Genomic DNA, 24,838 nt, shown 5'->3' with positions numbered 1-24,838 from the left:
ATTTTGGTGTCTTAGCTCGTTCTAATACTTCATTATACATTTCTAATAATATGTTCTCTAATGATTTTTGCAATTCTTTATAAAATTCTACTGGAATTTCGTCTGGGCCCGGAGTTTTATTATTTTTTTGTTTTTGGATTGCCCTTTTTAATTCTAGCCTCGTTATTTTCTCATTTAATGTTTCTTTTATTGTTTCCGGTAGGGTTGGAAGATTTCTCCTCTGGAGATATCTTTTAATATCCTCCTCTTCTATTTCCTCTCGGCAGTACAATGCTTGGAAGTATCTTACTGCTATACTTTTTTTCCCTTCCTATTGGTGGTGTATCACCCCTTTTCATCCTCTAGTTGCTGTATTAATTTCTTTTCTTTCTCTTTATTTAGTTTATAGGCTAGCCATCTCCCTGGTTTATTGGCATTTTCGAAATAATTTTGCCTACTTGATCTAATTTTCTGGGCCACTTCTTCTTGTGTAATTAAGTTTAATCTATGTTTAATTATTTCTTTTTCTTCTTTGGCTTTTTTGTTTTGAGGTTTTTTCTGGAGTTTATATTCTAATTTGCCCAGTTTCTCCTGAAGCTCTGTATATCTTTTCTTTTTATCTTTGTTTCTTCTTATTGTATATGCTATCGTAATGCCTTGCACATAAGCTTTAGTTGTATCCCATAGGTTCTGAATGGTTGTCTGTTCATTCCAGTTTTCTTATAAGAAAAATGCTAATTCTTTTTCCACATACTCTACATAATTATTTTCTTTTACAACCCTCTGATTCATGGTCCATCTCTTTTTCCTTTTTGCTTCTCCTTTCCATTTGATTGTTAATGTGTTATGGTCTGCCCACATGTTTGATGTTATTTCTACCTCTTCTACATCTTTCTCCATTTCTGGATCCATCCACACCATGTCAATCCTGGACCATGAATTATGGGGGTTTGAAAAGAATGTGTATTGACTCTTCTGTGGATTGATTTTTCTCCAAACACCTTTTAGATTTAGTTCTTGGGCCATTTCAAAGAATGTATTTGGTAGAGTTCTCCTTTCATAGTTTCTTTATTATCCGTTTTATAGTCTTTCTTTGGATCTACCACTGCATTGAAGTCCCCTAGTAGACATATGTTATCCAGTTCCAGTTCTGCGATCTGTTTATGTAGTTTACTATAGTATTCTTTCTGGTTCGTGTTTGGTGCATATATGACTGCAATTAATACTCTTCTTTGTTTTATTGATACTTCGATTAATAATGTTCTTCCCTCTTCATCTGCGTATACCTGTTTAGATTTTAGCTAGTCCTTTATATATACTGCAATTCCTCTTTTCTTTGTATCAGCCAGGGCCAGATGTAATTTTCCTAATTTTGGAGATTCCAGAATACTACCATTTCCTTTTTTAATATGTACTTCCTGTAGACATGTGATATCCATGTTTTGTTTTTGGAGCTTAGAAATTGTCTTCTTTTTATAGGTGAATTTAATCCATTTATATTGACTGATATTAATTTCACTTCATCCTCCATCCTGTTACTTGTTTATGGCCTTCATTCCTCTACTTGGTTTGGTTTCCCTTTGCTTTCTTGTCCTCACTCCTTCTCTTTCCTGGGCTGCTGTATCGGTCTTCTTTTTCACATCTTGGTCTAGTCCTTTTTCCTCCGTCAGCTGCTCCTCTTGGCTTTGGGTTTCCAACTCCTCTCTGCTGTCTGATTCTCCCTCTATGTAGTGTTCATAGAATTCACGGGCTTTCTCTTCGGTGTCAATCCTTATTTTCTTATCTTGCCAAGATATTAACATGCCTTCCAGTATCAACCAGTGAAACATTATTTTATATTTTATCAGTTGTGTAGAGAGGAATTGGTAGTTCCTTCTTTGCTCTCTGATTCTCTTTGGTATTTGTTTAAGGGTTATGACTTCTTTTCCTTTATGGACAAGCTGTTCGTCCCTTGTTCTTTTGTAAATTTCGTCTCTGACAGCTTTTTTTTTGCAAATCTTATGTGTATTTCACGGGGAAACTTATATCTTCGTGCATAATTAGCATGCACTCTATAGATTTCATCAATATTGTTCCTTAGTTCACTTTTGTCCATTTGCAGTTGGTCAGCTAGAAGATCACTCATGAGTTTTGGTAGATCCTCATCTTTTGTCTCTACTATGTTCTGAAATCTTAAATAGAAAGAGGATCGTTCTAATTCTAAATGGACTATTGCCTCCCCGAGCTCTCTGTTAACTGCTGTCAGTCTTTCTTCTGTTTCTTCCAATTTCTTTTCAGTTTGTTCTGTCCTAGCTTTTATCATTTTTATCTTCTGCTCATTTTTAGCTATTGTTTCCTGTATCTTTTCCATTCTGTCATCCAACTTCTTTATATCATCTTTCACTTCCCCTAGATCACTTTTCACTTCCACTAAATCACCTTTCACTTCCTCTAGATCGCCTTTCATGTCATCATGATTATTAACTATTGATTCTTGTGTTTTTACCATAGATTCCTGAATCATGTTTAATGAGGCTTGTAGGCTTTGTAGGGTTGGTACAGATCCTGGTTTTTCACTGCTTGGCAAGTCTTGTTAACCTCTGCCCTGCTGGAGAGGCTACCATTGGCAGTGTTTTCTTTACAGCTTTGGTAACTATGGATATGTTTGCCATCTTTAGCTTTTGGAAAAAAATATTCCACAATACCTTAAGTTTCCAATTTTCACACAAGGTCTTTCCCTAAGTACTGTCCCTTCTCCTATTTCTCTCTCTCTCTTTTTAAAAAAATCTGATATTTAACAATAGTAAGGTTATATAAGTCACTGATTAAATTCAACCCTTGATTCAATTTTCTATAGACAATTATATAAACAGCTATAAACTGAATCATAATTATAGATTATTATAGTTAATTATTATAAATTGTTCTAACTTAACTGTATTAAAGGGGGAGAGGGAGCAACGGAGAGAAATAGATAAATATTTATAATATCTATGAAATTGTTAAATAATCAATTACACTTTTCGCTGTATATTATATTTGCCAAAAGTTCATAAATATATAAATCAATATATGCAGTCAATTAAATTAATTAAAGGTTATTATTAATTGACAATTCCTATTTTAAACCTAGGTAAATTTTCTAATATGCAGTAGTAAAAGAAGTGGCTATAAATTATATCTTGTTTTAAATATGCTTAAATCTACATTAAATATATGTGGGATATGGATATATAAAATGCATAATTTATAAAATATCAAATTCTTTGATCTGGTAAATATAACAATATTAAAATACCCTAAATAATGTAGAGATATCAGAAGTACACAGAGCTGATTATGAATGAGTCCAATCCAAAGTTCTACGTTTGGAATACAACAGTTCCTTTTCCTCTATCTCTCTACTGTCTTGCAAATTTTGTTTTCCAGTAGAGTAGAGGGAAGGGTCACGTGAGGGTTCTACACAGCCTGATTGGTCCATTAGACTGAGAAAAAACTTCTTAACCTTCAGCTTCTCCTGTTGGTTCCCAGTTTCCTCTCAGTCTGGTCCAAAGACTTAGTATTTGGTTCCTAGTGAGATTGTAAGTGTTCCTTTTCAAATTTATATTTGGCTAATTGGATATTTTAAAAAGACAAAGAAAATAGATTAGAGCTGTGCCTAGCAGGACAGGCTATTGCTGTCCTGGGCAGGCAGGGAGAGCCCTGTGGGGCGTTGTTTTTTTCTACCTTCTCCCTCCCTCCCTGCGGGCCTTCGCTCCGGCTGATTCCTGGGGCCTCGGGTGTGCCGGGTGACTTCACAGCTCTCCGATCCTCCCCCAACGGCCCGTAACGCAGCCAGCGACAGAGCCGCAGCGCCGGCGGCATTTGCCGCACGTGAAGACCGGCGGATCGCCGTCCTCAGGCCGCGCCGTCTCTCCCGTGCCGGCGAAGCCCTCGGCGGCGGCGCGAGCCTCTTTTTCCAAGCTTTTGGCGGCTCGAGGAAGGACTGGGGAGGCGTTTTGGCGGCGCACGCTTTAAAGCGGCCGCCTGAAGACACGAGAGGGCCGAAAATCATTGGGCGAAGCCGGCGGCCATTTTGTCCACGTGGCCGGGCCTGCACCAGACGCAGGGCCTACAGGCCTAGTCACCAAGGCGGCAGGAAGGCCCGAGTTGAGCGATTCCCACCAACGCGGGGCCAAGTGACTACAGTTCTTCAACTACTTCTGGTCACATGAGTGGGGCGATGGCGGCGAGATCCGAAAATCCACAGGCCGCACCTCCACAAGTCCAGGAGGACAAAGCAGGCCCCACAGGCTCAGTTAGGTCTCGAGCCCCCAGGCCCTCTGCAGAGGACAGACCTTCCAGGGCTCTGCAACGAGATGAGCTTAGGCGCTCCAAGGCCATTGAAAAAGCCATTGAGAGGGCCGAAAAGAAGAAGGCCCAGGCTTCAAGGCCTAGATCCAGGTCTCCTCGAACCGATGCAAGTGCCAACTCCCCGGCAGCAAGTGGGGTTGATAGGGGGGATCCCTTAGAAGGCCCTTCCCATGGCCCAATCCGTGATAGGAGAACCAGTAGAAGCTCTTTTCCACCAGCTTATGATTCTGATTATGATGAAGGGGATCTGGAGCACCTGCCAGAAAACCTAAAACAATTAATTTCTGCTGCCATCTCCAAGGGAATCGCCCAGAGAGACAGGTTCCCCCGCCATAGCAGGGTCACACCTTTCAGCAGGTCTAGATCTAGGGCCTCCTCCCCCTCCCTCATGAGCGAGGTTTCCTCCAGGGGGGAGGCTCATCGCCAGGACGATTGGGGGTTCTCCGAAGAGGAGGACGCAGCCCCTGATCCCCCCCCTTCTTCCAACCTGTTCCTCCCGGCCATGTTCAAGCCCTTGCTCCGGAAGGCTAGAAGGACTACCAAGGTAGGGACGGGGGACCCCTCGGTCCCTCCACCTAGGGACCCGGACATGGCTATGTTTTCAAACACGGCTACCAATAAGGAGGAAATTCCTGCTCCTCCCCTATTCTTGGAGGTAGCCACCAGTCAGTGGGCGCGTCCCTCAAACTTCTCTCTTCCGGGTAGTAACGACCGCCGCGCATATAACATGGAGAAGTCCTTTGTGCAGGCTCTCCAACTTCCTAACATTGATCAACCTATTGCAGCCTTGGTCTCCTCCTCCCCAGTGGTCTCGGGGGATGCGGCAGACAAACTCAAACCTGAGGATAAGTGAGCGGAGTTGACTCTGCGTAAGAATTTCAAGGCCTCCGCATGGGTGGTCCGGGCGGCAGCCGCAGCCTCGTATTTCAACCGCACGACGGTAATGTGGCTCCTCCAGCTCCAGGATCATATCCCGATCCAGGATGACCGTATCCATCAGGACCTGACTAAGATCATGGCTGCTTGCCAGTATTCAGCGGATGCGACCCTGGACGCTGTGAGATTTGGTTCCAGCGCCCTGGCCACATCTGTTGCCTCCCGCCGTCTGCTCTGGCTCAGGAACTGGCAAATTGATAATAAGGCAAAATGGGATCTGGTGGCCGCTCCCTTTACGGGGCCAAACCTGTTTGGGGCGGATTTGGATCCTATATTAGTGGAGAACAAAGATAAGAAAAAGGTCATGCCTACCTCCACCAAGAAGTCAGAAAGCCGTAGTCACCCGTATCGCAGGTGGTCTTTCAGGCCCTATGATAGAGATCAGGATCAGCGATTCCAACCCTATAGGCAGGATAGGCAGTTCAATAGGCCGAACTACCAGGACCGTTCCAGATACCAACCACAATCCAAGCGGCCCTTTCGAGGGGGGGGAGGCCGCCCTTTCCGCAGAGGGAAATGACTCGAACCCGAGTCGTCCCATCGGCGGCCGCCTGGCTCTGTACGCGGACAAGTGGGACGAGATCACCTCAGACGGGTGGGTCCGGGCGACGGTTCGCCACGGGCTGAGGTTAGAGTTCCTCTCCAAACCCCCAAGGTTCTTCAAGGTGTTCCCCCCATCGAGGGATCCGGAACGCAGACGCCTTATGGACCTCGCCGTCTCCCATCTTCTGGAAATCTGAGCGGTCAAGGCCGTCCCGGATCCGGAGAGGGGGCGGGGCTACTACTCAAATCTGTTTGTAGTCCTGAAGGCCTTGGGTTGGAGAGCGATCCTCGACCTCAAGCGACTGAACTGCTACCTAGTATACAGACGGTTCAAAATGTCGTCTCTGAAGTCTATTTTGCAGGGCATAAGGAAAGGGGATTACATGGCCTCGATAGATCTCACGGAGGCCTATCTCCACATCCTGATTCTTCAGGCTCACCAGTGTTATCTCCGGTTCTCCCACAGGGGCAGACATTACCAGTATCGAGCTCTCCCGTTCGGTCTGGCCTCAGCTCCCCGCATGTTCACCAAGGTCCTGGCAGCACTGGCGGCTCACCTCCGGTCGATCCCGGTGAGACTCCAGTGCTACTTGGACGATGTCCTAGTCCAAGCAGTGTCCCTAGCCAGGGCCACATCGGATCTCCAAGTCACGATCCGTTGGCTCCAGTCCCTGGGGTTCTCAGTAAACGTCCAAAAGAGCCACTTGTCACCCTCCAGGCAGATCCTCCACCTAGGGACTGTAATCAATTCCGAGTCAGGGAGGGTTCGGCTATCCCCAGATCGTCTGGTCAGTCTGCACCAGTTAGTGACATCCGTCAGAAGAAAAAGGTCTGTTTCCATCCTGACCTTATCTCAACTTCTGGGGAGGATGGTGTCATGTATTGGGATAGTCCCGTGGGCCAGGCTCCATCTACGACCTCTTCAATGGGCCCTGATTCCTGCACAGAAGAGGATGATGAGCAACTCCCTGCGTCAGATTCGACTGCCGGGAGAGGTGAGACTGTCCCTCAAGTGGTGGATATCCCCAGCACTTCGACAAGGGGGGTCGTTTGGGGAGCCGGAATGAGTGACTGTCACCACAGACGCGAGCCTCTTTGGCTGGGGGGCCATTATGGGCAGCGACATGGCCCAGGGACGCTGGACTGCCTCAGATCTTAGCCACAATATCAACTGGCTGGAACTGAAGGCCGCGAGACTGGCACTCCGTACTTTTCACCAACACATACAAGGGCGTCACGTGCTCCTGCTCACAGACAACGTGGCCGCGAAGGCTCACGTGAATCGCCAAGGAGGGACTCACTCCCGAGCCCTGTGGCGGGAGGCGCAGACGTTGGGGCTGTGGGCGGAGAGACACTTGGCCTCGATTGTGGCAGAACACATCTCGGGGGTGTCCAATCACCAGGCGGACTGGCTGAGCCGGGCGACTCTGGACAATGGCGAGTGGCAACTGTCCCCAGAGTTGTTCCTGAAGGTCTGTCGGAGATTCGGCACGCCATTAGTGAACCTGTTCGCCACCCCCGACAACGCCCAGGTGCCAAGGTTCTTTGCCCGGTTCCAGACTCCCTCAGCGGAGGGCACGGATGCCCTCAGGAGCCGTTGGCCCCTGGGCCTCCTTTATGCCTTCCCTCCCCTTCCTCTCATTCCAGGGACTATCAGGAAGGTAGTAGCAGAAAGGACCCGGGTCATCCTGTTAGCCCCGTACTGGCCGAGGAGGCCATGGTTTGCGGACCTGGTCCAGCTCTCAGTGGCAGACCCTTGGAGAATTCCCCCGGGGGAGGTGGTTCTTTGTCAAGGGGTCTTACATCACCCAGAGCCACAGTGGCTCCATCTGACCGCTTGGCTATTGAGCGGGGAATCTTAAAGGGGAAGAGACTGTCCTCAGGAGTGATAGCTACCTTGGAAGCTTCCAGGAGACCCTCCACTACTCGAATCTACAACGCCACCTGGGTGGCTTTTGCACGATGGTGCAGGCCTCAGGGGAGGGATCCCTCTAGGGCCACGGTGCCGGACGTACTCGAGTTCCTGCAAAAGGGACTGGAGGATGGTTTGTCCCACAGCACTCTGAGGCGACAGGTGGCGGCCCTGGCCACCGTGTTAGGGGGGGAGGGGTCCTATACCCTTTCCCGTTCACCGTTAGTGAAGCGTTTCCTCAAACGGGCGGCCAATATCCGGCCTGCCCCGGTTCATAGATTCCCCACCTGGGATCTCTCTCTGGTCCTGAAAGCGCTGACGGGTTCCCCATTCGAGCCAATCAGAACGGTGCACATATGTCTTCTCACCCTTAAGGTTGTTTTTCTAGTAGCCATCACATCGGCCAGACACATTTCGGAATTGGGGGCCCTTTCTTCTCGCAGTGACCTCTGTCTTATCCATCAGGAAAGGATTGTCCTGCGGTTGGATCCCTCATTTATTCCGAAGGTGAATACTCATTTCCACAGGGCCCAGGAAATCGTGCTGCCAAATTTTTGCCCCAATCCCTCTCGAGAGAGAGAACAGGTCTGGCACAGATTGGACGTCCGACGGGCCGTTCGTATTTATCTGAAACGTACGGAGGGCATTCGGAAAACGGAGGCGCTCTTCGTTTCCTTTCGGCCGGGGTCTCTTGGGGCGAAGGTGTCCTCCTCCACCATTGGGAGGTGGATTAGGCTGGCCATAGTGGAAGCGTATGGGGCCTCGGGACAGTCCCCTCCCTCGGGTATAACTGCTCACTCCACCCGTAGTGCGGCTGCTTCCACGGCCTGGGCTACCAGGGCCCCACTCGAGGACATCTGCCGAGCAGCCACCTGGGCCTCTCCTACCCCCTTCATTAGACACTACCGTCTGGATGTGTATGCCTCGGCTGAGGCCTCATTCGGTAGAAGGGTTCTTCAACGGGTGGCAGCCGATCCTCCCCTGGGGACCCAGTCTTCCCGCCCTGGGACTTAGCGTGGGTATGTCCCTCGCGTGACCCCTCCCTCTACTCTACTGGAAAAAGAACGTTGGTCTTACCTGAATGTTTTTTTCGGTTGAGTAGAGGGAGGGGTCACGTTCCCGCCCTAGTTAGTTAGACAGGGTCCAGGGTGGGGCAGGATCGGGTGGCCCCGGGGGGGCTTGTCCTTGTTTGTTTCATCATTACAGACGTTGGCCGTGACATCGCAGAAACTGGGAACCAACAGGAGAAGCTGAAGGTTAAGAAGTTTTCTCTCAGTCTAATGGACCAATCAGGCTGTGTAGAACCCTCGCGTGACCCCTCCCTCTACTCAACCGAAAAAAACGTTCAGGTAAGACCAACGTTCTTTCTCTGTGTTTTCAAAATGACTTCTGTATTCAGAATTGCACAGTCATTGTCTCTTTCTTTCTTTCTCTTTCTTTCTTCTGCCTTTTTCTCTTCTATTGCGGAAAGGAGATGTTCTTCTTTCACAATTCGTTCACCACCCACACAAAACTCTCAGTTTATATCACCGTAGATGCAGTCTCAGAAATCAGTAGAAATACTCCACTCAGCAACTACAATCCATTTCATTCTCTACAGATTCTGCATCGTCTTACTGCTTTTGCTCCTCACAGTTCAGTTCAGGCATCGTTTGTTTTCTCTTTATTGCAAATTCGTAAATTCCACCAACTTGGAGAAGTGTCTCGGAGTATCAAATTTTTTAACACTGTCCGCCGATAGATTCTGCTGCTTCTCACTTTTTACTCCTTTCACCGATAATCAGACTGTCACATCTCCGGACCAGGCCGTGACCACGCCATGACAGCTGGTCTCTTCCGTATCGGATTTCATGGATTTCACCTTATGGAACGAGGGATCGCCTTTTCCTCCGTCACCGCTGGGTTTTCCCCTCTTTAAATCTGTCCTCACCAAGGCTCAGCTTCGCTGTTAACAGCCTCCAGACACGAAAAATCAGACAGGGGGAACGGAGAGTCATCCCCTGTAACTGCTCCAATGTGACGTCACCCCCGAAAGTGTCATGATCTGTTCCATAGTCAGTGTCTGGCCACATTTTTGCTCTTGTAGCTGAGTCTTCCATATCCTTCTGCCAATAGCGTAGTCATTTTCATTTTTGTATTCATCTTCTATGATGTCCAACACTTTAGATGTTTGAAGATTTTGATAGCAGTGAAGTAATTAGATTACCAGAAACTGATACATTGTTCTGTTCTTGTAGGAGAAGGAATGGCAAAACTTGGAGGCAAGTCAAAAGAAGAATTAGCCTAGAGTCTTTACATAATCACAAACAGACTAAATCCAATTTGTCTTGAATTCCGTTGACTAGTGCCAAAATAGTGCTAACGTTTAATTGAGCAAATTCCTGTGCATAAGCATGAATTGTAATAAATCAGTTTAATTGGAACTTCATGTGTGGTCCTGTCTTTCATGCCTGATAGTTCCAGTTCAGTTTCCTAAGCCATATAGTCCAACTATATTTTCTTCATAGTGATTTCCACCATTGACATTCCAATTTCCAAATGGCACATTTTGTTTGCATATTCTACTGATTTCACATTAAAATGGATAATAAAACTTGTCCATAAAATTGGACAAGTTGATCCAAACACTGGACCATAAAATTTCCTCTTTTTCTGCATCAGTGGTTGGAGAATATACTTGGATAGCCTATTAAAAGGTTGTACGGGAAGTGTAATGGCTAATATTTGATCATTGCTACCTTATGCCCAAATACTACTTTTGGTATATCCTTCCTGATTATGAAAAAAATGCAATTTCTTTGTTTTTGTGTCCTGAATAGTAAACAGTATGGGCAACTGGCTGAAAGTACCCAGTTGGCATTCATTTTAATTTGCTGATGCCAAGACTTAAACATGTAGCAAATGCATTTCCTATTTCATTGTTTTGAGCTTTCCCATGTTCAGGAGGACTTGAGGGGGAATATTACATTTTTACTTTAGATTTCTCAATGCATTCTTGATTCTCCTTGATCATGTTTGTTATTATGAAAATCAAGGAGAAGAAAAAAAGATCAGCCTCATGCCAACCTGCCTCCTTTTCCAAATATCTAGCTAAGAGCTTCCTTTGGCCTTCGGGTGATATTCTCAGCTTGATTGAAGCTGCTCAGTAATTAACATGCCTAATGCTGTTCATTGATTAATAGTTTGCTATTTGCAGGAAATGGGAATGATTATGTGACCACTTGTGAATTAAATGTTACTTACATCGTTCAATTTTCCTAGGAAGTCCTTAAGTAGGAAGCACCATCTCTTCTTTCCTAAGAGTTCCCTGTTTACTTAGCCTTGTGAGTAGATACGTTCTTCTGGTCTGCTCCAAGTCCAATGAATAGTAGGTATTTGTATTAATTCTATGGGAGGTTAAAAGTTACTCACTAGCTCTTACTTGCTTTCTCTCTGACTGAATAAATTGAAGCCACCCTTTTACTTTTTATTTTCTATGTTGTACATTTTCCTGGCCAGAAACTTCAGGAGATATGAAAAGTCTATCTGTAAAGAATGACTCCTATAAAAACTGATGTTATGAACAGGGCTAATGGAAGAAGAGGAAGGATGAGGCCAGACTATTTGGTAGCAGTGTCTTTTCGGGACTGAGAAGGCAAGACACACCACATAGGCAGAGGGAAAAAGGAGAACCGTAGTTCTTAAATAGATCATTTCTCACCTTTCTATTTCTTTGTAATAACTATGAACTGTTTATGTTTTATAAAGTTGGCAGCTGTTTTGATATTATTCTATTTTGGAATTCTTCAGGTGGTGCTGTAGGAGTCGCTTCCTGGGGTAAATTTTGGCTGGCTGTCTTGAATGTCTACAGTTGGGAAGGAATGAATACGTTGCTTCCTGAGATGTGGTGTGTAAATCATCATCAAGAAAATTATACCCAGCTTCTGTCTGTCTTCGTTATATGGATGGATGCACTTGACCAAAAAAATTCCCAACCCTGTTTACCATCCCCCCTCCCAAGATACAAAGGTTTCTTAGAATTTACACATGCTGTTTACAAGTCAGTTAATTTCCTATTCATTCAGATCAGTTTATTATCTTTCAACCCATGTTCCACATTATCCCCCCCTATCTCCTTCCAAAACAGACCACTTGTAAGTTTAAACTGCTGAAAATTTATTTATAAGGTAAGAGTTATAGGGAAAGCTTCACAATGAATTCTTAGTCGTATTTTCATTGTGAGACTGAAGAAGTCACATTATTGGAATCTGTTTCAGTATTTAGTATGAAAGTATTTTTGGATTTTTTCCCTGATATGGGCTCTTGAATGTCCTCTAAATGCTTGTTTTACTTTCTCTTCTGTTTTGTACAAGCTGAGGAGGAATTTCCTATATTTACTTATAAAAATTCACCTCAATGTTTAAGATTAGAATCTAATACCCCCTCCCCACAAGAAGGAGTGTATGGTGCTTTAAGCACTACCAAATGGCTCTCTAAACTTGTCTACCTGTTAGAGTAGTAAGAGTAAAAAGGGTCACTATATCTCAGTTTTCATCTAAAACCAAAAGAGTACAATCTGATTCCAGTATTTTTGATACTGTCCCCAAATGTGAAATTATTTATACACTGGACAACTTCATGGAGACTCTTTGAGGTCTGATAGTTGCTAGAGATGGGCATGCCAGTGGCCAATTTTTCAAAACCTGCTGGATGAAGTGTGTTTAGGCAGCCACTCTATGTTTTGTTGTCATGATCTTTTTGCATTTCCTTCAGTCAAGTTGTTAACATTGCCTTTGTAGGCAACTGTCCACTGTTACGAGCTTTTTCATTCTTTTCACTTCACAATAGGTTGTTTCCTTCATGGATGCCAGCTAACCCTTCAACACTTTGGTGTCATTGCCGCCAGGTTTACCTGCCAATGGCCTACTGCTATGCTGTCCGCCTCACTGCAGAAGAAGATGAACTTATCTTGAGCCTTCGACAGGTAGTTGCCAAAGCATAGCTTTCCTATTAGTCCAATGACTTTCAACTAATGGAATCTCTGATCTTGTTTAAGATGCAGGGTTGGGCCAATTTTCCAGTAGGTGGAGACATCATCCAGGCATGGGTATGACTCTGTCAGGATCCAATAAGACTGGGTCTACAAGTATTAAAGACACGCCCACCAGGCTACTCCCCAGAAATAGACTCAATTGATCCTTTAATTAGCTGTGTCTCCCTATCCTTGCTATTTCTCTATTTCACTAAAAACTTCTCTTCAAATTTCTTCAATTGGCTTTCCCCTTCAAATTATTACAATCAGGGTCCTTCTCAGCCAATTTGGGCACAACAGCCTTTACGAGGCTTGCCTTTCTCAGGCTTCGCTGCCTCAGCAGCTCATAGCCTTTTGGCCAGCCTATGAGGTTTGTCCTCAGGCTCCTTCAAGGCCGATCGCCGCTGTTGCGCTGCCCGAAAAGCTCCAGCCTTCAAATTGCCAATTGCTGCAGCCGCGCCGCCCGAGGGACAATTGCTGCAGCCGCGCCATCTTGGAAGCCTCGTTTCGGCGCGAAAAGCACTTTGCATGCCGCCACTTCTTCTTGCCGCCCGCAGCATGATCTTCTGGCTCCAATTTCAATGCTGACGACAGAGCGCCTGGTGGGCTGCTAACTGCAAGGCGACAAGCTGCTTGGTCGGCTTGCCACCTCAGCCCTTCCTCAGGGCCCTATCTACCATATCAGCAGTTATTTGGGCGCACAAACTAACAGCAGCCATTTTGTTTGGGCGGGAAAGCCTTTCTCGATGCTTCAAGAGTACGTGAGTAATGGCGACTAATGAGACCTCGGTTCCCCAGGGGGGAGGATTCTTCCAATCTAGTGATCCCTTCTGTTCCAGCCCTAGCGGACACCAGGAGCAAAAAGAGAGCCCGTACCAAGCATTCTGAGCCCAAACCTGCTAAGGCCCTAGGCCTGCCCCTCTTTAGAAGAATTTAGAGGCCTCTAATCCCAGTGCAATTACTGACAAGGCCTGAGATCCTGCTCCTCGCAAGACCACTTCCAAGACCAATCATTGCTCTCTTCCTAAACCAGCTCCTAAAGCTTCCATCCCTTCTTATTTCAATCCTATGGAGGACCTCTCCACAGATACAGATGGATTCCCCTCCAGCTTCTCCTTTGAACCAAGAGAATGGGATTGGTTATCAGGTGGAATCGGATTCTGAGGGGGATGGCAGCGTCACTCCAGATATTGATGTGGGTTCTCCGGCACCCAGGGCTGTCACCATCAACCCCGATGATATGGCTGACATCATAGCAGCTGCCCTTGAGCGGGGCATTGCTGCAGGCCTGCAACATCGGGCCCCTGCTTCTGCCACTCCTCATAGTGCCTCTTCTACCAAGTCCAAGAAGGGGCGTTCTAACCAGGCCCAAAGGTCTTCTTCTCCAGGCGTCTCTCACCCTTCTGCTGTGGACACTGAGGAACAGGCCACTCGTGATTCTGACCTGTCAGAGGGTGAGGACTTGACTCCTGCCCCTTCTTCCTTGCTGGGACTGTTCAAGCCTGCCATGTTCCGTTCTCCCTTATTTAAAGCCAAAAAGGTCTCTGGTATTCCAGCTTCGAAACCATCCTCCTCCACGGAGGCAGACAAATCGGACACCACAGACCCTCTTCTCACGTTCTCCCATCGAAAAGGACATTGTTCCCTCCCCAAAACTGTTTCTAGAGGTGATTCAAAACCAGTGGCTTTCCCCGGGGTCAGGGCCCCTTTCTGGACAAGCAGTTGTATAATGTCAGCCCAGAGCTCTCTAAACTTTTGGAGGTTCCTTCCATTGATCTTCCAGTGGTGTCCTTGTCATCGCCCAACGCGGCCACCAATGCTCCAGAGGACGCTCTCCGCCCCTGAGGACAAATGATTTGAGCAGTCACTGGTAAAGGGGCATCAGTCAGCCTCTTGGGCGGTTAGGGCCGCCTCTTCTGCTTTTTCAGTAGGGCTGCCCTTCGTTGGCTGAAGCAGATTCAGGACAGGATCCCTCCTGGAGACTCCCGCGCCCACCAGGACATGAACAAACTAAAGACGACAATGGAGTATGCAGCAGATGCTTCTCTGGATGCTGCACGTTTTTCTTCCAGGTCTATGGCTTCTTCCATTGCCACGAGACGTCTCCTTTGGCTGAAGCAGTGGCAGGCGGAGGCCAGAGCAAAGTGGTGCTTGGCGTCCGCACCCTTCTCACCTGGTCTGCTATTTGGTCCTCCTCTGGAGCCGCTCTTGGTAGAGTCCAAGGACAAACGCAAGGTGCTTCCTGCTGCAAACCGCAAGTCTGACCCCAAACCTTCTTCCTTTTTCCGCAGGTCGTCCTTTCGCAAGACAGACGGGGGATTGGCCTAACCCCGGTATCTATTCATAGTGCCTAAGTCTTCGGGGGGTTGGAGAGCAATTCTCGACCTCAAATTTCTGAACAAATTTTTAGTTTATAGGAGGTTTAAAATGCATTCTCTGTTGTCCATTCTGGAGAGCATTCGGCCCAATGATCTTCTCTCCTCTATTATCTTACAGAGGCATACCTCCATATCCCCATTCTTCCAGATCACAGAAAATTCCTCCGGTTTTCTTATAATGGGAATCACTTCCAATACCGAGCACTTCCATTTGGCTTATCATCGGCCCCGGGGTTTTTTACTAAGATTTTAGCCGCTTTGGCGACCCATCTCAGATCTATGCCGGTTAGAATTCTCTGTTATCTTGATGATATTTTGTTACTATCCAGGTCATCACATCAGGCTTTCCGGGACATCCAGCTCACCCTCCAGACCCTAGCAGACCATGGCTTTCTGGTCAACTCGAAGAAGAGTCATCTGCAGCCCACGACCCATCTCACGCATCTCGGGGCAGTAATAGACACTTCTTTGGAACAGGTATTTTTGTCCCCAGAGAGGCAGGTGAGCATTCGCGACCTGGTCTCATCCATCTGTGACCAGCAGGCGGTTCCGCTCATCCAATTATCTCAACTCCTGGGCAAGATGGTGTCCGCATTCCACATCGTGCCGTGGGCCAGATTCCACAGTTGCCAACTTCAATGGCTTCTACTCCCATACCAAAAGGCAAACTGCAGTTGCTCCTCTCACAGAACTCCCCTGACTTCAGAGGTAAGGCGATCTCTACACTGGTGGCTCTCCCCTGCAGTGACACTGGGCTCTCTTTCGCGAACCCCCATACATCACGCTAACGACAGACGTAAGTCTGCAAGGTTGGGGAGCTCATATCCTGTCCCAGATGGCCCAAGGGCTCTGGTCACGCTCCAACCAGAGGAACAGTATCAACTGGTTGGAGCTGAAAGCCATGTTTCTTGCCCTGCTCCGGTTCGAATCTCTCGTGGCTAATGCGCACGTGCTCGTCCTTACGGACAATACCACCACCAAAGCACACATAAACCGGCAGGGGGGGGGGGGGGGACAAAATCCCGGCATCTGATGACTCTGTCTTCTCAACTAATATCTTGGGCAGAAGCCCACCTGTTGTTGCTCCGGTCCGAACACATCTCGGGGATCCACAACACGCAGGCAGACGAACTCAGCCGCACACATATAGATCCAGCAGAGTGGAGTTTACATTGCCGCGCATTCTAACAGCTGACGGTCAGGTTCGGAACCCCAGTCCTCGACCTTTTTGCCTCCCAGGACAACACTCAGTTACCAAGGTACTTCACCCGCTACGTGTCTCCGGGAGCAGAGGGAGCGGACGCTTGAGGAACGACTGGCCTCCGGGCCTTCTGTATGCCTTTCCAACTACACCTCTCATTCAGAGGGTGATCCGAAAGATGCTGGTGGTAAGGGCAGTACTAGTCTTGATCGCTCCTCGGTGGCCCCGCAGGCCCTGGTATGCTGACCTCATGAATCTCTCAGTGCCCCCCCCATGGCAACTGCCCCTCACTACTCCTGCAAGGGGCGTGCCAACATCCAGATCTTCCACTAACTGCATTTATGACGCCACTTGGACTCAATTCTCTCTCTGGTGCCAATCTAAAGGTGTTGTTCCCCTCAAGGCGTCTGTTCCCCAAATTCTCCAATTTCTGCAACGGGGGCTTGACCTGGGTCTTTCACCGAACACTTTTCGACGCCAGGTCGCAGCCCTGTCTTCAGTCCTCTCACTGACTGCGGCCCAGTCTCTCTCTCATGAACCTCTGATCCGGCGTTTCTTGAGAGGGGCCACAAATATCAAGCCACCAACAATTCATAGATTCCCTGCCTGGGATGTCTCCAAAGTCCTGGAATCCTTGACTCAGTCTCCATTTGAGCCTTTGCATTCTGTGTCCTTGCATGTGTTAACATTAAAAGTGGTTTTTCTTGTAGCCATTACCTCGGCCAGACGTGTCTCAGAGTTGGCAGCCTTATCCACTAGACAGGACTTATGCATCTTTCACTGGACAGGGTAGTCCTTCGGCTTGTCCCGACCTTTCTGCCTAAGGTAAATTCTGCATTCCATAGAACCCAGGAACTGGTGCTTCCAGATTTCTGCCCTCATCCATCACACGAGCTGGAACGTAAGTGGCATTACCTTGATGTGCATCACGCTTTGCGCATTTATATTAAGCGAACTGCTTTTTTCAGGCGATCTGAGGCCCTTTTTGTCAAGTTCCAACCTGGAGGTAAGAAGGGATCCAAGGCCTCCTCTTTGGACATCGGTCGTTGGGTTAGGGCTGCTATTTCTTGGGCATATTCCGCTCTCTCTCTGCCTGTTCCGCCTCATATCATGGCGCACTCCACACGCAGCACGGCCACTTCTGCGGCCTGGTCGACTCAAGCTCCGCTGGAGGACATTTGCCGAGCAGCTACATGGACCTCAATTACTCCATTCATCCTCCACTACAAGCTGGATAGATATGCCTCAGCTGATGCTTCCTTCGGACGGCGCATGCTGCAGCGAGTGGTGGCCACTTAAGTCTCTTATCTATTTATTTCCCTCCCGATGGGACTATTGGCTTTGGTATGTCCCATGCCTGGATAATGTCTCCACTTACTGGAGAATGGGCGTTGGTCCTTTCTCAGGACGGTGGAGACATCATCCAGCCCCACCCTATTCCTGGGGCTTGCTATCTTTCCTTCCTAATGTGTACCTTTTCCTTTCTACTGTATTCCTTGGGGAGAGATATTATATATCGTTTCAGATTGCTTACACAGTGGTCTACAAGTCACTCCTTCATCTATTTCTGGGGAGTAGCCTGGTGGCATGTCTTTAATACTTGTAGACCCAGTCCTATTGGATCCTGACGGAGTCATACCCATGCCTGGATGATGTCTCCACCATCCTGAGAAAGGGCGTATCAGGTAGGAACCAATGCCCATTTTCAATTTCCCGGTCCCCAAAGAATTCCAAAATTGAAATATAGGAAAATGTCCTTTTGATCCCCCCCTCTTTTTTGCTCTAAAATATATATTTCAGACCAATTTAGAAGAGGTGTACATGCTTCAAAAATTATTTCAAAGCGGTATTATGAAATGCATGGGATTAAGGCATCATTTTAAAGCAGCCACATTTTTCAGGCTTCCACACATTCAGCTCATTAAAGCACCCCTGTATTTAGTGCTGCTTTAAAGAGATGCTGTGCTTGTGCTCTTTCATATTCCAAAGCATCTTTCCAAATAGTTTTCAAAGAATGAACAGCCTAACTATTTAAGCTTGTAATTCTCTGTTCATAAAATAGAATAAAACCTCTGAAAATGAAACTGAATGAAAATGGGAGTTAATGAAATGAAAATGGGACTGAATGAAAGTGGCCAGCATACTGAACAACTGTACTGATATGTACACATGCCTCATTTTACTTTAAAGAAACACACATAATGAAAACATAGTAAAATCATTCATTCATACAATACTGCATCATACAAAATCAATATATTTATGTATATATTATTTTCTCATGAAAAAAAGAGTCAATTTTAGTTTAATTTAATTTAATTTATTAAACTTCTAGACCGCCCCCTCTCCCCGAAGGGACTCGGGGTGGTGTACAGGTACAAATTTAAAAACCATACACTCGATAATATACATAACTAAAAATGAATTAAATATCCCCTGTACAAATTTATAAGAATTAAAACTTAAACCTTAAACCAAACCATAAAATTTAAAAATACAAACTGAGGTGGGAAAGCTGGAATTAAGCCAGGCCGGCTAGATGAAACAGGTGGGTTTTAAGTTTCCGGCGGAAGGAGCGGAGGTCCGTACTCGTTCTAATGTCAGGGGGAAGGTCATTCCAGAGAGTCGGGCCCATCACAGAGAAGGCCCTTCCCCTGGGCGTCGCCCGCTGGCACAACCTAATGGACGGCACCCGGAGGAGTCCCTCTCTGTGTGAGCGAATCGGCCGAAAGGATGTATGGGGCAGGATACGATCCCGCAAATAGCTGGGTCCTGTGCCATGGAGCGCTTTGAAGATGATAATCAACACCTTGAAACGCACCCGAAAAGCCACAGGCAGCCAGTGTAGCTCGCGCAGGAGAGGTGTTACGTGGGAGTATCTAAAGACTCCCGAAACTACCCGCGCGGCCGCATTCTGAACCAACTGCAGCCTTTGGGTACATCTCAGGGGGAGCCCGATGTAGAGAGTGTTGCAGTAGTCTAGCCGGGACGTCACAAGCGCATGAGTGACTGTGCGAAGGGCACTCCGGTTCAATAGGGGACGCAATTGGCGCACCAGGCGAACCTGGTGAAACGCCCCCCTGGCCACGGCTGTCACATGGTCGTCCATTGACAGCTGGGGATCTAGAAGGACGCCCAAATTGCGTACCCAATCCACGGGGGCCAGATGTTCGCCCCCAATGGCCAGTGATGGAGTAAGCTGGTTGAACCGGGGCGCCGGTAGCCACAGCCACTCAGTCTTGGACGGGTTGAGCTTGAGTCTGTTACTTCCCATCCAGATCCGTACCGCTTCCAGACACCGGGTCATCACTTCGATGGCATCGTTGGGGTGGTTTGGGGTAGAGATGTACAGCTGGGTGTCATCTGCGTACAGATGGTAATCTACCCCAAACCCACGAATGATCTCGCCCAGCGGCTTCATATATGCATTGAACAGGAGAGGCGAGAGGACCGACCCTTGTGGCACCCCACAAGTGAGCGGCCTCGAGGTCGACCTCTGCCCCCCTGCCAATACAAATTGCGCTCGGCCAGAGAGGTAGGAGGAGAACCACCGCAAAACGGTGCCCCTCACCCCCAACCCCTCCAGTCGATGCAATAGGATACCATGGTCGATGGTATCAAAAGCCGCCGATAGGTCTAATAGGAGCAGGATGGAGGAGCAGCCCCCATCTCTGGCCCTCCAGAGATCATCCACCAACGCGACCAATGCCGTCTCCGTGCTGTGGCTGGGCCGGAAACCGGACTGGCGCGGGTCCAGATAGTCAGTTTCCTCCAAGTGGCGTGGAAATTGTTGTGCCACCACACTCTCTACAACCTTCGCCAGAAAGCAAAGGTTGGAGACGGGACGGTAGTTGGCTAACAAAGCTGGGTCCAGGGAAGGCTTCTTGAGGAGGGGCCTCACCACTGCCTCTTTCAGGACGGCCGGCAGGAACCCCTCACTCAAAGAAGCGTTGACTAACTCCTGGAGCCAGCCTCGTGTGACCTCCCAGGATGCCAGTACAAGCCAGGAGGGACTTGGGTCCAGTAAACATGTGGTGGCTCGCAGTCGCCTACGCAACCTGTCCATATCGTCGGAAGTAACAGAGTCAAACTCCTCCCAGAATGGAACCTCAAGACCCGCCTCCAACGTCCCCTCCCGACCACTAGTAGGGACCAACTCGCTTCGAATCTGAGCGATTTTGTCCTGCAGATACTCCCCAAATTCCTCTGCTCTACCCTGCAAAGGGGCTTCCCGCGGCCTCTGTTGAAGGAGGGAGCGGGTTACCCTAAACAGGGCGGCAGGGCGGTTATCTGCGGACGCAATAAGAGTGGCACAATACTGACGCTTGGCCACTCTTAACGCCACTAGGTAAGTCCGTCAATGGGCTCTCACCTGTGTTCGGTCAGATTCAGAGCGTGACGATCTCCATCTGCTCTCTAGGCGTCTCTTGTGGCGCTTCATCACCCTCAGCTCCTCGGTGAACCAAGGAGCCTGGGTGGTTCGCTGCTGCAAGAGAGGCCGCAAAGGCGCAACCCGGTCCAAGGCTCCAATGGCCGCACTATTCCATGCAGCCACTAGGTCCACCATCCGGGTGCGGGTCAGGGCTACAGGGAATGGCCCAAGCTCCGTCTGGAATCTATCAGGTTCCATCAGGTGCCTGGGGCGGAACCATCTTGGACATTCTGGTTCCGCCTCCCCACGGTGGGGAGTAGCGGCTGGAAAGTTGAGCCGGAGAAGTGAGTGATCTGACCATGACAGGGGTGTGATGGCTAAATCCCCTACTCCCAGATCACTCCTCCACCGGCCAGAGACAAAGATAAGATCCAGTGTGTGTCCTCCCTCATGTGTGGGGACCTGAATTATTTGGGTCAGGTCCATGGCTGTCATGGAAGCCATGAACTCCCGAGCTACCTCGGATGCCTCCCCTACCGATGGCAAGTTAAAGTCCCCCATGACCAACAGTCTGGGGGTTTCAACTGCCATCTCGGCGATCACCTCGAGGAGCTCGGGCAGGGCTGCTGATGCATAGCATGGAGCCAGGTATACAATCAGCAAGCCCAACTGCCTCCCTGGGCCCCACTTCACGCACAGGGACTCACAACCGGTTATCTGTGGCACAGTGGTCTCTCGGCTCAAGACCTTCCCTCACAATGACCGCTACCCCACCACCCCTGCCTAGTGCCCGTGACTGATGAAATGCACGGTAACCTGGCGGGCACATTTCCACGAGAGGGAGACCTCCCTCGTGGCCCAGCCAGGTCTCCGTAATTCCTGCCAGGTCCGGCTCCCCCTCCGACACCAAGTCGTTAATGAGGGGGGCTTTGTTGGCAACGGACCTGGCATTGCATAACATCAGTCTCAGGCCCTGGCTCTGTAGTTTGTTTCTTATTCATGTTATAAAGGTAAGTGGAGAAAGCACTCTGAATGCTGGCCATACCACTCACTATATCTGGGCAATTTTCCATGGCAAATGACTTTAATGCATTATCAAATGACTGACATCATCTTCTTTTGGAATATCTGCAGTTTTGGTGTCCTCATTTAATTCTTTTGCTTCATCAGTTGCTTCCAGCACTTTTCCACTGGGTTGTACCTCAGTCGGTACTGATTGGAAAATCTGCTTCTGAGTCAGGATCAGGGATTTGCTTCTGCAGATGAACCATAGGTTTGGATTTTAGCATTGACCCTCTGCAGAAGCTGGACTCAGTACAGTAGAATGTTTTGATTATGCCTTGTCAAGAGGTTGAATTTTTGATGTAGTGTTTGGAGGCAAAAATTTCAGTTTCACGTTTGTAGGATGATTCACTTGGGGATGGCTAGGACAATTGTCCACTACAAGAAGAATGGGCCATTTCTTCTTCTTCATTTCTCAGTCAATACCACTTATCCCCTCCTCAAATAGGACATCAGTCATCCATGTAGATTTGTTAGATTTCCAGGTGACAGGAAGGTCTTTGGGCTGCAGGTTCTTGAATGAGGATGGCTTTGCCAATTTACCGATCACCAAAGGTTTTAGCTTCTCTCCGGTTAAGTCAGTGCACAGCAGTACTGTGACTCATTCCTTAGAAAGTTTTCCTTTGTGGATGCCAGCTAACCCTTCCACACTTTGGAATCATGCAGTTGTTAAACGAACCTCACTTCCCCCATTGACTATTTCTTTGAAGCCAGCTGGGAAAGTAATAAATGGTGATCACATGACCCTTGGACAGTGCAACTGTCATAAATACATGCCAGTTGTTAAGAAGTTGAATTTTGATCACGTGACCATGGGGATGCTGATACAGTCATAAGTGTGAAAACCAGTTATAAGTCACTTTTTTCAGTGCCATTGTAACTTTGAATGGTCACTAAACAAATGGTTTAAGACTACCTGTAGTCCAGATATCTCCACCAAGAGGCAGCACAGCAGGACATGGCCCACAGCTTCTGTTTCTCCCTGACTTATATTTTAGAGGTGTTGCTAAATTGGCTGTTGAAAAGAGCAGGTGGAAGGGCATTACAGTGAGATAATTAATGTATTTATTAAATGTACTTATGAAATGTATGTGACACTCATCTCACTGTAAAAGTAAGTCTGGATGACTTACAGCATAATAAAAAGATAATACAAAACAATTTTAAAAGTAAGAAAGATTAAATACAGATAACAAACCAAGAGGACATATGACATGGTGGGGATATTCTCTCTGCATAGTCAGCCCCAGCATTAAGCACCCTTATTGGAGCCCTAGGCCAGCCAACAGAGCCAGGTTTTAAGGCTCTTCTGGGAGGCCAGGAATATGGGGCCAACCTTACCTTCAATGGAAGAATCTGCCAAATGTCGGGAGCCACAGTAGAGAAGGCTCTTCTCCTAGATCCTGCCAAAGAAATTATTTGGCACATGGGAACTCGGTTTGCTGTGGCCTAGAGGTGGAGCTCTCGTCTCACAATCAGGAGATTGTGAGTTCGATCCTAGGTAGAAGCAGATGTAGGATCTCCTGCTTGGGCAGGAGGTTGGACTAGATGACCTGCAAGGTCCCTTCCAACTTTGTTAATCTGTTAAAGGCTCTTCTCTTTAAGTGAGTGGGACTAGTCCAGCCCCCTACTCAAACAGGAAACTATAACATTTCAGACAAATGATTGTCCAATCTCTTTTAGGATACAATATTAAATAAATATTGGGCAGGCACAATTGTTTTTTTCTGGTCTCATGATGGAATCTCTCTAAAGGTCTTTTGGAAGTCAGCACTTCTGGCATGTTTCTTAAGAAACAGTTTTGTCTGTTCAAAACCCACTGAGATTTCTTGTGGATCTTCAAATGCTAATTCTTTATTCTTCTGGGTTTCTTTTGTAGGAACTCTACGTACAAGATTACGACAGTATTGACTGGCCAGCACAAAAAAATAATATTGCTTCTGGGGATTTATACACACCACATAGTTGGCTACTGACCATGGTCTATGGTATGTAAACCTGCCTCTTGCCTAAGGGCCCCCCTCATTTGTTCTTGCTAGATTCCATTTTGCTGCAGAATAAAAAACACTGTCAAGGAAACAACTTTGTAATTTCAAAAGGATCCTAAGAATATAAGGAAGATAAGCCTAACAGGTGTTTTTCCTAACATTTCATTGTATCTAATGGTTCCCCAAAATAACAGTGATAGTAACAGATATATTATTCTCCTATCTGACAGCACCCTTCCTAGTCACTCGCATACCCTTGCACATCCTCTCCCATGAGGCAGCAGCCATCCCAAGCCACACTGCATTTGTGCCACTCCTTCCTGACCACCTGCTCACTCCCTTACTCACCCACACACTCCCTCTCTCTCTCTCCCACCTGGCAGCAGCCACTTATCTACCTGCCTTGTGAGCACCTGGGACTTGTAACTTTCTGCTGGTTTCCCCACTGATCTTGATTAATGGAAGTTGGCAGGAAGTTGCAAGGAAGTACTCACTTAAAAATCCATGATCCTTGTTTAACAACTGCAATAGGGACCGCAGGGATTGCTGTTGCTAAGTGATGTGACTTAGGCTTTATGATCACATTGCTTAGCAATATAAATTTCAGTCCCAATTGCCATCATTTCCTGAAGACTACCTGCACATTTAACAGGAAATGGCAAAGCTATAAACCAAAGCCTTTGTTGTGGGGAGGGGGGAATGAAAATTAAGAAAGGTGTAAAAACTAGACATTGTTTGCCTGGAGCAATATGTTAAATGGAAATTAGAAGTGTTTCCCAGTTACAGCTTGAATTACGATGGAAACATATGCTGGGTTTGCAAATTGATTGAATACAGTTTCTGTTGTATTTGCTTCTGATTTTTCAGAATGTAAACTGAGTCTTCCATAGATGTCTTTCTGCTTCTATTCCAGCAATAGCCAATATCTATGAGCAATTTCACATCAAAAAATTGAGACAGCGAGCCGTGGAGGAATTATATGATCATATCAAGGCTGATGACCAATTTACCAAGTTCATCAGCATTGGCCCTGTAAGTAATTTTTAAGCATCAATTAACTCAATAACACTGTATTGTATCATAAATTGCTCTGCAGAAAATCAGTGGCACCATAGTTTGTGGTA

General features: G+C 47.2%; 1 protein-coding gene across 4 annotated transcripts in view; it reads left to right on the top strand.

The window, feature by feature from the left end:
• Positions 1-24,838, top strand: part of LSS (lanosterol synthase) — a 72,393-nt gene that overhangs the window by 15,851 nt on the left and 31,704 nt on the right. For all 4 annotated transcript variants that reach the window (XM_081944016.1, XM_081944014.1, XM_081944013.1 and 1 more), the window contains exons 6-9: positions 11,492-11,588; positions 12,530-12,665; positions 23,606-23,714; positions 24,628-24,746. In XM_081944016.1, coding sequence (XP_081800142.1) covers positions 11,492-11,588; positions 12,530-12,665; positions 23,606-23,714; positions 24,628-24,746 — 461 coding nt within the window. The remainder of the gene's footprint in view (positions 1-11,491; positions 11,589-12,529; positions 12,666-23,605; positions 23,715-24,627; positions 24,747-24,838) is intronic.

This window comes from Natrix helvetica (assembly GCF_964273705.1).
Source record: "Natrix helvetica genome assembly, chromosome: 2".
NCBI lineage: Eukaryota > Metazoa > Chordata > Lepidosauria > Squamata > Natricidae > Natrix > Natrix helvetica.
The sequence above is the reverse complement of the archived record's forward strand: the minus strand, read 5'-3'. Positions and strand labels throughout refer to the sequence as shown.